Source organism: Serpula lacrymans (assembly GCF_000218685.1).
Source record: "Serpula lacrymans var. lacrymans S7.9 unplaced genomic scaffold SERLAscaffold_14, whole genome shotgun sequence".
NCBI lineage: Eukaryota > Fungi > Basidiomycota > Agaricomycetes > Boletales > Serpulaceae > Serpula > Serpula lacrymans.
In genome coordinates, this window is record NW_006763303.1 from 207,549 (window position 1) to 222,226 (window position 14,678).

At 47.9% G+C, this 14,678-nt stretch overlaps 7 protein-coding genes across 7 annotated transcripts; 3 read left to right on the plus strand and 4 right to left on the minus strand.

The window, feature by feature from the left end:
- Nucleotides 1–109: 109 nt before the first annotated feature.
- On the minus strand, nt 110–5,076 carry SERLADRAFT_363576 (uncharacterized protein; the record flags this gene model as incomplete). Its single annotated transcript, XM_007322852.1, has 14 exons — nt 110–624; nt 679–1,396; nt 1,456–1,593; nt 1,649–1,740; nt 1,797–2,103; nt 2,160–2,285; nt 2,354–2,692; nt 2,750–3,022; nt 3,072–3,427; nt 3,483–3,685; nt 3,737–4,208; nt 4,229–4,568; nt 4,636–4,924; nt 4,979–5,076. The coding sequence occupies 13 exons, from the start codon at nt 5,047–5,049 to the stop codon at nt 998–1,000; spliced, it is 3,405 nt and encodes a 1,134-aa protein (XP_007322914.1).
- A 105-nt stretch (nt 5,077–5,181) lies between these two features.
- Nucleotides 5,182–5,657, minus strand: SERLADRAFT_477530 (uncharacterized protein; the record flags this gene model as incomplete). The annotated part of the gene is made up of 1 exon (XM_007322853.1): nt 5,182–5,657. A coding segment is annotated over one exon (417 nt), but the record flags the coding sequence as incomplete, so codon positions are not given.
- Nucleotides 5,658–5,911: 254 nt separating this feature from the next.
- On the plus strand, nt 5,912–8,714 carry SERLADRAFT_452895 (uncharacterized protein; the record flags this gene model as incomplete). Its single annotated transcript, XM_007322854.1, has 9 exons — nt 5,912–6,063; nt 6,124–6,512; nt 6,563–6,847; nt 6,900–7,192; nt 7,253–7,418; nt 7,479–7,670; nt 7,726–7,902; nt 7,955–8,133; nt 8,187–8,714. 9 exons carry the CDS (start codon nt 5,940–5,942, stop codon nt 8,572–8,574), a joined length of 2,193 nt encoding a protein of 730 aa, XP_007322916.1.
- Nucleotides 8,715–8,925: 211 nt separating this feature from the next.
- SERLADRAFT_400293 (uncharacterized protein) lies at nt 8,926–9,431 on the minus strand (the record flags this gene model as incomplete). Its single annotated transcript, XM_007322855.1, has 2 exons — nt 8,926–9,356; nt 9,412–9,431. The coding sequence occupies 2 exons, from the start codon at nt 9,419–9,421 to the stop codon at nt 9,064–9,066; spliced, it is 303 nt and encodes a 100-aa protein (XP_007322917.1).
- Nucleotides 9,432–9,821: 390 nt separating this feature from the next.
- Nucleotides 9,822–12,316, plus strand: SERLADRAFT_417953 (glycoside hydrolase family 30 protein; the record flags this gene model as incomplete). The annotated part of the gene is made up of 16 exons (XM_007322856.1): nt 9,822–9,893; nt 9,962–10,109; nt 10,164–10,198; nt 10,252–10,300; nt 10,369–10,443; nt 10,495–10,637; nt 10,700–10,766; nt 10,826–10,899; nt 10,952–11,125; nt 11,186–11,284; nt 11,352–11,411; nt 11,463–11,479; nt 11,538–11,704; nt 11,757–11,937; nt 11,991–12,060; nt 12,111–12,316. The coding sequence occupies 16 exons, from the start codon at nt 9,822–9,824 to the stop codon at nt 12,159–12,161; spliced, it is 1,482 nt and encodes a 493-aa protein (XP_007322918.1).
- A 348-nt stretch (nt 12,317–12,664) lies between these two features.
- SERLADRAFT_417954 (uncharacterized protein) lies at nt 12,665–13,848 on the minus strand (the record flags this gene model as incomplete). The annotated part of the gene is made up of 1 exon (XM_007322857.1): nt 12,665–13,848. One exon carries the CDS (start codon nt 13,634–13,636, stop codon nt 12,665–12,667), a length of 972 nt encoding a protein of 323 aa, XP_007322919.1.
- A 92-nt stretch (nt 13,849–13,940) lies between these two features.
- Nucleotides 13,941–14,382, plus strand: SERLADRAFT_477533 (uncharacterized protein; the record flags this gene model as incomplete). Its single annotated transcript, XM_007322858.1, has 3 exons — nt 13,941–14,143; nt 14,204–14,265; nt 14,336–14,382. Coding segments are annotated over 3 exons (310 nt in total), but the record flags the coding sequence as incomplete, so codon positions are not given.
- Between the last annotated feature and the right edge of the window lie 296 nt (nt 14,383–14,678).

The window sequence follows — 14,678 nt, forward strand, 5'->3', positions numbered from 1 at the left end:
CGGCGAGTTCAGTTCGTGACATCGTCGGAAAGGTAAGGTCACGCGTCACACATTTTACTCTTGTCCACCATGTCGATGCCATTCCTTAGACAGGCTGCCAGCACGGTATGTCTACTTTCAGCCCTTTCCTTTGGTGTATGATAACTAACAATAAATGCATAAATATTGGGTATTCAGGCTCGCAGTGCATCGCGTTCTCGTGCATTTTTTTCGACGACGGTCGTTCGCGAAGGTCGACCCCCCATCCCCGCTTTTCTCCGACGCATCGTATTGACCTTCATATTTCTATCCATCTTCATACAGACATCGTCCAGAGCCTCTACGTTAGAGAAATAAAAGCTTACAAGGCGCCTCCACCCGTATGTTTCGCGTTTCGCATTTCCCAGATATCCCCAGGTTGCTGACTGCCGGCTTTCGGCGGTGGTCACAGGCTAAGGATGCACACGTTGGCAGTGTGAAAGCCTACTCGTTGCCCCCCGCACCAAAACCCCCGGTGCTTCCCTCCGACCTCGCGTCCGAACTCGCAACATACGATGCCGCTGAACCCACCAAGGCTTCAGAGCCTAAGGTCACTTCCAGCTCGACGGAGCAGGTTGGTACTGGGGCTGATGGTTTTTTGAGCTTCTTGGAGCAAGATGAGCCGAAAGCTGAGGCCCACCACTAGGAAGGAGTACATACCGTCCGTGACTAGCAAATAGATCATCATTTTTATGATTGGACATGATAGTCAGTCTTACGCTAATGTAAGTAACTTTTTTAGAGTGAGGAGGGTAAGTTTCAAAAGCTGAGTTGAATGATATCAACAAGTGGATGTCTCTGTCTACTATCTATAGGATGTACTATGTAAGTAAAATACATTAGTGCGTTAGATATATTGCGAATAATAACCAGCGAGGCAAATGCGTCATGCGATAGGAATTGTGATAGCAAGGGAAAGAGAAAGCAAAAATAAGCCCAAAAACCTTTAGAGGTTGGGACGCCATCGAAATGAAGAGGACTATGAGAAGAAGTACTGCGACCGCTTGATCGTCTCCACATTGAAATCGCCCTTCTTCGGCACGGGTGGCAACACATCACACAAGTCGACAAACTTGTCTTGTAATGCCGGATCTATCACCTCTTCTTCGTCTTCCTCATCCTCGTCTTCCGCCAAAACAGTCTCTTCTTCCATAATGGACTTCTTCTTTCGTCCTCTCTTGGCAGGCCCTGCCTTAGCTGAACCCGTGTCGATCTGTTCTTTGTCCACCACTTTGACGAGGGAACCGAGTCCTGTATCGCCAAGTCCTGTAGCCTGCTCTCGAGCAAGGGAAACTCCGACTTGTTGGAGGTGCTTCATCATCTTTCCGGTGCGAAGACTGGCAAGGGGGATCTTATGAGTGCGGTAGCGCTCCTTGAACTATTTAATTTTGTGAGTAACTGAATTAGGAAACATCTTTAGATATCAGAGGGACGAACCTCGCTGTATAGCTTGCCAAGCACATCAGAAGAGTGAAGAGCAATGAAAGTGTCGCGGATGATTTCGGACATCTGGTCGATACTTGATGCATGCGTCCAGTAGGAATCGTGAACGGAAGCGAATGTGACTCCTTGAGTCTGATAAACACTGAGATCAGCCTCAAAGTTATATATACCAATTATGAAGACATACTCGACATTCAAGTGCAGTCAGCATCATGTGCGTCGCATCCAGACTATGAATGAAATTAGGGGGGAATGCAGAGGCTTGCTTATTAGCATTAACTGAAACGCAACAAATATCAATACCCTGGCAATAAACAACCTGTTAAAGAACAAACCTTCAGCAGGTGCATTGGGGTCAGAGATGTAGACCGTTTGCAAGGCAGTCATGATTTGCTTTCGTTTGACCTTCCTGTATGGTTGCACAATCGGTAGGCCAAGGGGTGTTGTCCATACAACGGACGTCATCTGCTCCTTGCGGATGCGGTTAGTTGACACCGGAAGGCGCCTCTTCGTCTTTTCAGCCTCAAGCGCTTCTGGGATGCGCTCAGCTGGTATAGATTTAGCAACGAGCCGCGCACAAAGATTGAGCCACGTCTGAATGGCCTTGGCACCACTGAACAGATCACCAATGCAGAACAGTGTCTAGAACGGGACAAAATCATGAGCTTACAGGTCATATTATGAGGATGAGAATATACCTTTTTGGCTAGATAAGCTGCAGCATTCCAGCACTCCTCTTCGGGTATGTCTTTCCTGTCTTTAAGTTGTCTCTCAATTTGGTCGCGGGCACCAATGTACGTGACACCATATACAGTGGTCATAACCTACAGTTCATAACAGTCAGCATCGGTAAGCGAAGCAATATAGGGTTTGGCAATAAATCGAAGCTTACAGTCTGCTTAACAACTTTACGCGCCACCTTGCCCTGTAGCATCTTGGCGTACTTATGATCATTTGCTGCGTCTTCGTCCAGTTGTCGCTGGACCATGTTTGCAACGTATGTGTATACGTCTGAGGGACGTTCGGTCACACTCAAGTTCACTTGCTGCGCACCGCGATTGTCGCCTCCCAGAGCTGCATAGTGCTGCAGCCCATTACATGTCCCGTCTTGATGCACAGGCAACGATGACATGTAAGCCTCGGGGTCTTCGGATTCAAGAGCGGCGCGTAACTCCATACACGTAGCCAGACATTGCCAAGGGTCGTCAGCTTTAGTCCACCAGCGTCTGCCCTATAGTGCATGGCGATGTTTAGCTTTAGATAGCGGTGGAAATATAAGTAATCCCACCTCAAGTGGCTTCTCCGCACTGTCATACACTTCGTCCAGACGTTCCATCACATATTCCACGCGCTCGTCAAAATTGGCTTTGTCGAAGCCGTACAAGTTGGCAAGGTGAATCTTCAACCACCTGAGTCCTCGTTCGCCAAGCGGCTTGGCTTCTCCGAACATTAGCAAACCACGACTCAAATCGTCTCCAATGTGATTCAAATGCGGCGGGATGGGATATGCGCGACCACGGAAGTCGAGGTTGTGAGGTAGATACATCGTGTCTCCCAAGAACTACACAAGTGTCAGCAATGGTCCAGTAAAGAATGATAAACTAACGTACAGCACGCGCGATCTCGATCTTGTAGTTGACGCTACATCTGTCAGAGTGATTATTCGCCTTGGCTTGCATGTACGCCTTGAGTCTCTGGCCATAGACACTCTTGGCTTTGATATCCATGCTCAAGTTGTCCGGTTTTTCTGGCTCTGGCTGATCGAAAACTGAGGGAGGTAGCTTGCAAAGACGCTCTCCCGAGTTCCATACTGTCAGTACTACGTCGAAGACATTGCGATTGATTTTCCAAGGAGTGCTACCGAGGACATCGAGTCCAGCATACACAAGTTCAACATTGCCAAGTTCAGAGGCATGTTGAAGGTAGCTTTGCTGCTCTTGTGAATCCTTGAAGCGCATGGCGGAAGCTAGAGAAAAATGATTAATTCGATACGGATGTTTGGGAGATGCTGTGATACGAACATTTATTGTAAAGATAACCACCTTGATCATAATTCAACCATGGTTTAGGTTTGACCAACATTGGTAGGTGACGAGGGTGGAGGGTCTCACGAAGACCGTCTTTTGCTATTCGGTCAGCCACTACGGGATTCAGTCGAATGACTCCTAGTTTCTGCCCCCGTACATACTCGTATGCATGATAGAACGCAGGCTGGTCCTCCGAGCTGCGAAAGAACATCAGCACACAAAGTTAGTCAGAAAAAATTGCCACTAACATAGTCTCCTGGGTGCGTTTATCGATGGCCGTTCTCGTAACAGTTGCTACATCCATCAAACAGTCCACTAGGATACTACCCACACGTACGCGAAGTAGTTGTGTCCACTCAGTTGTCCATTCTTCGCTGTCCATAGTATATTTTGCTGCCGTCACACGTCGAGCATGCAGATCTCTGTACCCAAACCCAGTAAAGAAGCCATATTCACCCGGCCGAGATTGAGAAGGTATGGCTATATTGTTGCGCTTGCACATCTGGGCTTTGTATTCGTTTTCTACTGCACGCCCGACAGTGAGCAACGCGCGAGCAGTTTTCATACCGTCCGAAACACCGCCACTGCCATTTAACCGCATGATTTCAAGGATGGTGATAAGAGAAAGTTTGGAGGGTTTAACAAGCTGAAGGAATGGTCCTAAATTCGTTCCTTTGCCTCTGCTATCTATAACACAATATTCAGCACCGGTAGAGCATCCTGTGCCTCGACCAACTTACCTGCCTTCTCCTCAGCAACAATGATTTCCTGTATTTCGGCGTCAAGGCGTGGCTGAAGTTTCTGATGCCAGTCCCACATCCACCGTTGTAAATCGGCACGTTTGAGACCCTTGTTGTTCAATCCGAGCTCATCAAAAAGATCCGCTTCATGCTTGAGTCGAGCGACAGCGACATCATACACTGACTCTTCCAGCAGCTTTTGCCTTGCTGCGACATCTTCTGATAAGACGCGTCGCGCGAGTTGAACTTGCGTTAGATGTTTGCGCAAATTACTCAAGTTAAAGGGCATTTCTTCCTGAGATGCACTCGGTATCACAGTGCCGTCCTCGTCCACAGCTTCCTCTACTTTGCCCTATCATAGAACGATAAGCTGAGAAAGATGAATATCGGTGCGAAAAGCCACTTACCTTCCAGCGCATAACTGGAGTGACCTCTGGAACGCTCTCTAGGGGATCGGGTGACTGGGTAGCCATTGCCTCGATTTGTCCCAACTCTGAGACAACCCGTGACAAATTGAGATCCACAGCTGCTCTAGATAACAACTTTATGACCTGTGATGCTTCTTCAGAGGATGTGAAGACACGGTCGGAAACGATATGGGAAACTGAAATTTGACGATCAATTATGCTGGTGAGAAGTTTGGTGGGATTATGGGCAATTGTGAGGTTGACGGGGGTTTCAGAATCAGGGTTGAAGCTAGATGATGGAAAAATGAAGCACGTATTCGAGCAGTAGCATATATTCACTTACCGTAGCCATGCGAGGAGCATCAAAGAATAGGTAGCAGTGGTAGGTTGAATCTTCTCCGATTCGTGTTCCATGATATTGTATAACTGCCATGCTTCCTCCACCCATAAGGCTCTATCTTCCGGCTCTTTAGTATATGCCATTTCCAAATATGCTTCCAAGAAAGAATTGTAGATTCGAGATTCTAATATGCTATCTCCCCGTCCTGTCTCACGCAGGCGCTCGAAGACTTGCCTGGCTCGGGGTACATCATACAGATTATGCAAGCAAGCGTCCATCACAGCTAATTGGTCGCGTGTTGGTGAATCCGTAAAATAAAAGTCATTCAAGGCTGAAGATTTGTCGTCCGGCAACGGCATGGGTAGCATAGTGTAAGGTGTACGACGCTTCAAAAAGCCTTGCATGTCGTTCCCAAACGGCAATGACTCCTCCTGCGGCACTTCTGGTGCAGAAGAAGCCATGAAAGCGGGGTAGTCCGGGCGAGGAAGTTGAGCTTGTGCGACAGCAGGGGCATTTGCTTTTTTGGTTGGAGTCGAATAGAAACGAGCAGGACGGGGAAGCCGTTGTCTAGAGTACGACACCAAAGTCGTCTCCAACCTGCGTGCTGATGTCCTTGGTATCATTTTGAGTCGTCCTCGCTGTTGCACCCGTCGAGCTCGAACGTTAGTGACTTTTTACTTCCAAAAAATTTGGACGCAATATTCATTAAGCTAATCCTAGATTCTCACGGTCCTATCAGAGAAGCTGGAATTGAGGATGAATCGGAGCATAGAAAAAGCCTGGCGGCTGATTTCAACCCGAGTTGACTGTATCATGCCGATATACGGTTGCAATGCCGGACTGCTTGATTAAGTGCTCCGCCATAACAGCAGAAACAGACTACTACCATCTCGTGAGTGCGAGGATAAGAGTACTCGATCTGCTTAGATAAGCACTACCACACACATCTCCTTCAAGTTCGCAAATGAGCATACGAGGGCCACGGAAAGGCGAAAATTATGAGCTCAGCGTTGACCTCAACAGCGAGTATCGTGATAAACGAAAGGATGCAATCAAACGGGTCATAGCCTCAATGACTGTGGGCAAAGGTATCTATATTATCTATATACTTTCGCAGTCCCATCAAGGTAACCCATCCCACTTTAAAGATGTCAGTGGTTTGTTCCCCGATGTCCTCAAGAACATGCAGACAGAAGACCTCGAGCAGAAAAAGCTGGTGTACTTGTATCTCATGAATTATGCCAAGACTCAGCCGGAACTCGTTATTCTGGCAGTCAACACGTTCGTGAAAGATACAGAAGATCCCAACCCCCTCGTCCGAGCGCTGGCGATCAGGACGATGGGCTGTCTACGTGCAGAGAAAATCATTGATTACTTGTGCGATCCACTCCAACGATGCCTCAAAGACGACAACCCATACGTCCGGAAGACAGCTGCGCTTTGTGTTGCCAAACTGTATGATTTGAAGCCCGAGCTGGTAATTGATAATGGATTTTTGGAACAGCTACATGAAATGGTTTCGGATAGTAACCCAATGGTAAGACTTTGCCGCCAAGTGTGCGTAACTCCTCACATTATGTGTCTTAGGTCGTCGCCAACACTGTAGCAGCATTGACCGATATCCATAATACGGCCATTGCAGCGCAAATATCACCATCTTCTTCTGATCCAGCCATTTTCAACATTACTTCCACTATTCTAAACAAGCTACTGATTGCTCTGAATGAATGTTCAGAGTGGGGTAGAGTGGCTATATTGAATGCTCTGTCGCGATACGTAGCTCAAGATGAAAAAGAAAGTGAACACATTAGTGAGCGTGTAGTTCCTCAATTCCAGCATATCAACGGAAGTGTTGTACTCGCTGCTATGAAGGCATGTTTTCTTTCTTTTGGGCAAGAAATCTCGATATTTATGGGTACCTTAGGTGGTTATGATCCACATCCGTGGTGTCCGACGAGAAGAGCTCGTCAAGCAATTGATACGCAAAATGGCACCTCCGCTCGTTACTCTCTTGTCCTCTCCACCAGAAGTCCAGTGGGTAGCCTTACGAAATATTAATCTTCTACTGCAAAAACGCTCGGACCTTCTATCCAACGAGATGCGCGTGTTCTTCTGTAAATATAACGATCCGCTCTACGTTAAAATCGAAAAGCTCGACATCATGGTACGACTTGCCAGCGATAACAACGTCGATGCTCTCTTGAGCGAATTAAAAGAGTGCGCTTGCTTTTTCTACCATATGCATTGATCTCGAGCAATAATTCGTTGCGATGCTAGATATGCGTCAGAAGTCGACGTCGATTTTGTTCGTAAAAGTATCAAAGCAATCGGTCAAACTGCTGTCAAAATCGATGCTGCTGCAGAGCGATGTGTAAATGTACTCCTGGAATTGATCGATACACGTGTCAGTTATGTCGTCCAAGAGGCTGTGGTAGTCATGAAGGTGGAGTAACCGTCTTGTCTTAAAGACAGGGACGATGACCATTGATATCAACCCACACAGGACATATTTAGAAAGTATCCTTCAACATATGAAGGTGTCATTCCGACGTTGTGCGCGAACTTAGAAGAGCTGGATGAACCAGAAGCAAAGGCGTCCCTGATTTGGATTATTGGGGAATATGCCGATAAGATTGACAATGCCGATGAACTACTGGGTATATTCGTCGACACGTATATAGAAGAGTCGTATCAGGTAAGCTTTCTGTTTTCGATCGACGTACATGGTATTAATAGCAGCTTCCTTGTAGGTTCAATTACAAACGTTGACGGCTGTCGTCAAATTGTTCTTGAAAAAACCAGACTCATCGCAAGGCATAGTTCAACGGGTCCTCAATACCGCCACCAAGGACTGCGATTCACCCGATGTAAGAGACCGTGCTTACATATATTGGCGGTTATTGTCCACCGATCCGGCAGCAGCAAAAGTAAGTCAGAAATGGCATGTGTTTTGAATCCTCTTAGAACCAAATTCTGTAGGCAGTGGTTCTAGCACATCGGCCGCCTATATCTATTCCAAGAACGACAGTCTCACCAGCATTATTGGAAGAACTTCTTGGGGAAATATCCAACCTGGCCAGCGTCTATCACAAGCCACCGGAGACTTTCATTGGACAAGGCAGAGTAAGCGCAGATTCCGTCCAAAGGAAGGGGTCAGAGTGAGTGCAACATGATTTCGCTTCGAGTTTAATAAATGACCGGAATTGTCTAGTACTTCCGATGATAGGTTTTCTGCACAAAAGGCACTTCAGACTGTCGTTGCTGGACAACAAGCAGAAAATTTGCTTGACTTTGATGATAATATGACGGTGGAAGGACAGCCATCTGGCCTCGCAGCTACGCAAGTCCTTCCTTCAACTCCAGCTGCAGCGAACCTCCTCTCTGGTACATCGACCAATCCTCTGGATGATCTTGTGTCCATCTTTGGTGGTGCAAGTGTGAGTAATGGCATGAGCGGTAATGCGTTCGGCACAAATGGGCTTGGGGGTTTATCGTCGCCGACCACATTAGCGCCGTCTTCTGGGTTCAATAATTTGGTTGCCAGCTCACCCGCACCTCCTCAGCAGCAGCAACAGGAGGACCTTCTGGGCTTATTCTAAGGCCGCGACTTTGTTAACACCGGGTATATTTTCTCTCTCTGTTACCGCTGGTCACCATTAGTACTTGACGAATGATCGAGGTTTTTAGAGCTGGTGGACTGTATTGCATATTATACTGTATAAATGAGTTTCTACCTTGTTTATTGTACTGAGTACTGAGTTAGTTGTTGAGTAGATTACATGTCTTAAACAACTCTCAAGGTAACTGTACTCATTATCAACTGATATCGACTGTCATATCATTAATTTGGTCTGACTGGGGAGACTAACTCATTATTATGATATTCTTGCCTCGGTGCCACTTCGGAATCATTTAGCACAGCTTTTGCATGAACCGCGCCTTGGTGGAGCTGATAGCACTTCCCATCATGCTTCATATCGCTGTATCCCCGTAGGTTTCGCATTTGGTCTAGTAACGTGTCTGATATGATCATTTAAAGGATATTTGAACCTGCAAAAGGTTATATGTCTCCTTTTGAATCCATGGTTTCAATCGTGTCTTTTGCGTCGTGGAGCACATGTACTTGGGGCCCTATATTGTTCGATCGTTGCAGTCACCGACTCAGAGAATGCGAGCGAAGTCTGCTGACGCCAGTCGCGCGGTTGCGGACGTTCAACTTGAACGTTCATCGTCCCCGCAGTGGTAACCTTCAGATAGTAGACTTTATTTCTCCAGTCCTTGCCAGCCCATCTATCCAGAGATAGTGTCGTCCCTGTGGTCTTGTAGGGCATCGTCCACATATGACTGGATACTAGAGTGACGTTCGAGCTGTAGTGATCCGGTTTGTTGCATTTGATCCCGAGAGTCTCTTTGATGGCTTATATCCAATTTTCAAGTCCTAATCATCTGTCTCTTTCTGTGCTATTTAGGAGGCTTCTAGCGAAAGACTTGATGGATGCCATTTGATCCTCTCAACTTCTGGGTAGCGCTGGCCAATCCTGATGACCTTGCCACGAGAGAACCATACGCTTCTAAACATAACACGTGCACCGCGAGCTACCATCCCGCTACCAGGGATACCGTACTGTGATCACTATGCTTCACTTGTCAAACAAGCATAGTCACTCTCATTTCCACGCGAGAGAGCCTTCCTGTTCAATCTCCATTCGTACGTGTATTTGTGTCAAGCAGCATGGTCGTCCGCTCGCCGGGCCTTTTGTTGCCAAGTCCTCACTTTTCATATAAACACTAAACATGTAAATTCTACCGTTCCTACCGAAGGCCCTGGGTGTGCTCTTGATCAATGATGCGTTCCACATTCATTCTAGGCTCCCTTGCTCTTTTACAAGGAACAGTCGCTCAACAGATCACTGAAATAGTATGCATTTATTTTCCTCGCCGTGACCCACTCAACTGACGTGATCATCGTTTGTTTTCTCTGTATAGTGGCAAACGACTTGGGATAGAAATAGTCTTTTGACTTTCTCCGCTGGTTCTGTTAACTTCGCCTCCCCGGGCACAGCTGCAAGTGCCGACATCACCGTTGATGACACCTCTGTGTATCAGTCCATGTATGGTTTCGGAGCATCGCTCAGTGAGTAAATGCTATTGTGTCTGTATGAGAAAATCGCTTCTAACTTTATCGAAGCTGATTCTTCTGCGCAACTACTGAGCACTCTGAAGGTATAACTCGTAGTTTCTTCTCATTGCTCTTACCTAGCTCACGTTCTGTACAGACTCAAAATTCTAACAACTACTGGGCACTTTTGGACTCTCTTTTCAATGGTAAAGTAGCAAAAATCAACCTGATAGCCTAGCAAAAGTTCCTGAATGAATATTTCTTGGCTTGGTAGTTACGGATGGAGCAAATTCTGCTGGATTATCCTACCTCCGTGTGCCCCTTGGTGCATCCGACTTTTCAGCAACCGGTACTACCTTTTACTATTATTTTCGGGACCTGGGATTGACTTCGTGAATAGTATACAGTTATGATGATACGAGTGGGGACACGGGACTGGGCAGCTTCAACATCGATGCTGCTCCTAGCTACGTCTTCTCTACGCTCACTGACATCTTGTCGGTCAACAATCGGTTAAATGTACACGTATTGCCATGGTCACCTGTAAGCCTGTTTTCCTCGCTACTTATGGCCCTTCGATAATGACCATATTCGTCAATGTGCAGCCGGCCTGGATGAAATCCGGTTCAACGATGGAAGGTGGAAGCCTGGACAGCCAAGATGTCGACACGAGTATGTGGTCATCTTCACTTTTTAGCATTTGCATCCTTATCTCAATTTGCTCCATTCAGTGGCTAACTATCTGCTCAAGAGTTTGCAAGGTTTCCAGAGCAAGAGTATCCCCATTTACGCCATTTCGATACAGGCACGTTTTTACCTAGTCCTCCTATCTGATTCCATTCTCAGCCACGATGCAGAACGAACCTGAGAACAGCGATGCTACGTACCCGAGTTGCAGCATGCCAGTGGCGACTGAGGCAGCGATCGGAACCTCCCTAAGGAGCCTTATGGACAGCAACGGTTTTACCGACACCAAAATCATCGGATTTGAACACAACTGGAGTGACGCTGCCAACTATCCCGTGCAACTCGTAAGGACATATCCTCAATCTCACGTCCGACATCTGTAATTTATAGTCTCTTATTAACAGATGCAGCAAGCTGGGAGTGCTTTCGATGGTGTTTCCTTCCACTGCTATGAAGGTACCGTCCAAGAGATGGCCAACTTTACTTCTCAATATTCTACCAAGGTCAGTTTGTCATTGGTTTGAAATGTTCCAACCTAGGTTGTCTAAACACCACTATCGTGTCAAATAGGAAGTCTACATCACCGAGTGCACAGGAACGCTTGGCTCGGACTGGTGGAGTGACATCAAGGTAAGATAGGCTGATAATTTTATGGTGTCCTCTTACTGATGATATTCACAGTGGTACATGGATAACCTGTAAGGACAACGGTTTTACGAGGGGATATGACTAAAAACTTAACTATCGACTCTCTAGTTTCATCGTTGGGCCCCAGTACGGCTCATCGAACGGCCTCATGTGGAACTTGGCTCTCGACGGTAACGGCAACCCCATCCTTTCAGGCTCAGACAGTTGCCCCAGCCCCGGATGCCGTGGTGTTGCTCAGATCAACAACGATGGAACCTACAGCGTGAACCAAGAGTGTACGTCCATACCAGAGTCTACCATTCAACGCTGCTAATCTGGACAATCCAGTCTACGCTATGGGTCAGGCTTCCAAGGCTATTCTTCCCAAGGACGTTGGCGGACCCTTTGGCAAGAGAATTGGCGTCTCTGTGGCTGGCTCGCTTGGCTGGTCGCTGATTGTAGGTGCCTATGTCACCGCACGGTCTTCTTCGTCAGATCCCAGCCGCTACTCCCTTGTGGTCCTCAACTGGTAAGTAGTATGTCTCATGATACGTGTTGTCATGCTAAACTACTTTCGTGCAGGGATGACAGCTCCAGCACCACCTTCAACCCCGTTTCCGTCGACGCCACCATCGAGTTCAAGGGCATGCAGGTAAGAACTCTCGGTGACTCGATGCTTCACTTTGTTCATGAGTTTCGTAGGCTTCCTATACGTTCCCCGTCGGTGTCACCACCCTTTCGTGGTACGATTAGATGCAGTGGTAAAAGTCACTTTGAAAGTGATATCAAAGAAGTACGCAGTTTGTGTTTTTACTATTTATTGTTTATCTCCCTGGGTGTATACGATGCTATGTTCATGAACCGTGATACCTATTATTTATACTGGAATAAAGTCGATGAAATGCCAACTCTTCCTGGTGAGACCTGCTCGGGCCCCGGGCGCACTGTTGATAATATACGGCACAAGGAAGAGCGTCTTTCCTTCTCAGAGGAAAACAAGTACGGTGTCTGCATTTCCATGAATTCATGGAGAGACTGACTGTATTTCATTTGAGCGTCTGATATTTCGACTGCGAGGAGCTCTTGCTCTATACACGGATAGCATTCTGATTTCAGTTTAGGGTCGCCATGATAATAAGCAGTAAAGAAATAAGATTTCGTGAAGAATGCTCGAACCCAAACACCAAAATAGAGCTAGCAAAAAAGGAGCATCACAGAGTCCTGCCCAACACTAAACTATCCACGAAAGAAACACCCTAATCCACCCTCCTATTCTCGTCGCCATTCTGCTGCTTGGAAAGGGAAAAGGAGTACCGGGAGCCTGCGTGTGCGATATTGGCGAGGAACCTCTTGGGCAGCGTCGCTTTCGTCCCCAGGCGGTCGGTGCGTCCGAGGACTTTTCGTCTCCACGACCCGCCCCGTCGTAAACGCGTTTCGGTGCTGCTGACATGGGTCGCCGCACGGGAGGCCGGAAAGGCAGCGAAGCTCGTCGTCACGAGTGCCTGCTTCAGCGTAGGCTTTTCAGGGGCTCGTTTTCGATTCGACGGCTTGCGCACCACGAGCACTTGACTATGAGGCTTGTAGTTCTTCGCAGCCTCTGAAAGATGCTTTGAAGGCTTGTTGTTTCGTAAAACCACCTGTTCACGCGGGCTATCCTGATCGCGCGCCCGCAGGGGGAAGCTTCGAACGCGGAATTGATGGGTTGCCGAGAACGGGGCTCGGTCTGCCGATGCCATGGAGGTGCTCGCGGACTCTACGCTCTTTCTCTCCAGTATCGAGATCGTCTTGGTTCCCTGGTCCATGGCGAGACGTATGGTGCTCATTTTAGCCGCTCGCGGCGAGCCCGCGTCCGAGTCGCTGTAGATGCTCGGGGAGCTGAAATCCAGGGAAGACTGGACGCCGTAGAGGTTGACTCGGCCGGGACCGTGGACGTCGAAGAGGCCGTGTAAACGCGGAGACGAATCGCCTCGATGACCGCTTGAGAAAACGTCTGGGTCGTCGTCGTCGTCCGCGCCCAGGAATGCGCTAGAGAAGACTAAATCGTGGAGCTGGTTCTCCAAAGCGTTGATCTTCCGCTTCTTGAATGCGCAGCGGGCTTCTGCGTCGTCGCATCGCGCTTCGAGGTCCTTTACTTGCTCCTCTAGAATGCATGCGGTGGTGAGGACGTTGAAGAAGTTTGCAGACAGCTTGTCGTCGTTGGAGGCCGGTGATGGGTTGGAGTCGTGCATGGAGGAATGCTTGAGAACTGAGCTTGATGTGAGAGTCCGGAGGAAGGTGGTTGGCACGCACTGTCAGCCCTGCACATACGTTATAAGAATATCATGTGAGGCTGCCAATGGCAATGGTTCTTAACGGTCTGAATCGAGATGACGATTTCCGATTTATTAACTTACAGAGCCCATGTCAGCCGCCCGAAGCCAATCTCATTCGCCCGCTCACCATTTCCTGAGAGCCGATATCTCGATAGGCCGATTCCCCGGAAATGGCACCCGTGCTTACACCTTTGGCGTCCAGAATCGTCGATCAAATCCCGATGCTCCTCGAACGTTTACGTGAATACGAAGGACAAGAGAAGGCCCTTGATGTTCGCTGTCAAGAGCTGGAAGACGAGCTGTACTCTCGTAAGAGAGGGTTTACGGAAGTGGATTCAATGCAGAGTGGGGTAGCGGAGGAATACAGGACCCATATACACGATAGTGACGAGGGTAAAGAGAATGTGTGGCCGCGTGTTCAAGGTACGTTGTGCGGAATGGCTGTGGGCCACTTTCAGCATCTCATCATGAGGTATGGGTCAGATGGGGGAAAAGGGATTGGGACGCCATTGATAAAGCCGAGGATCAAGGCAAAAATAAGGGATGTGCGTGGATATTGCACTCCGTACTGGTAGCTTATTTCTTGCTGACGCGTTGACGTCGGTTGACCCACAGCGGGTTGCAATGGGGCCGTCATCGACCAAAGCCGTTTCTTTGGTCGGAAACAAGAGAAAAGGGGGACATTCGCCAGATGAGGAGCTCGGTGGGATGATAACGATGAAGAAAGCCAAGTTTGAGAGCGAAATTTGACCTGGACGTAGTATTTTTATTGTGGGTGGAGTATACAGTTTATGATTGCGGTATTTGCCGTCTGCACGAACGGCTGGCACGAAAGATAACAAGGAGAGGTGGTTATTGAATAAGGTGTCACTGGTGATTGTACTGAGTCTGGTGAGTACTAATAAGGCCGAGGCTATAGCCAGTCAGGCTATTCGGTACAAGTGATCAGCTCTGTTTT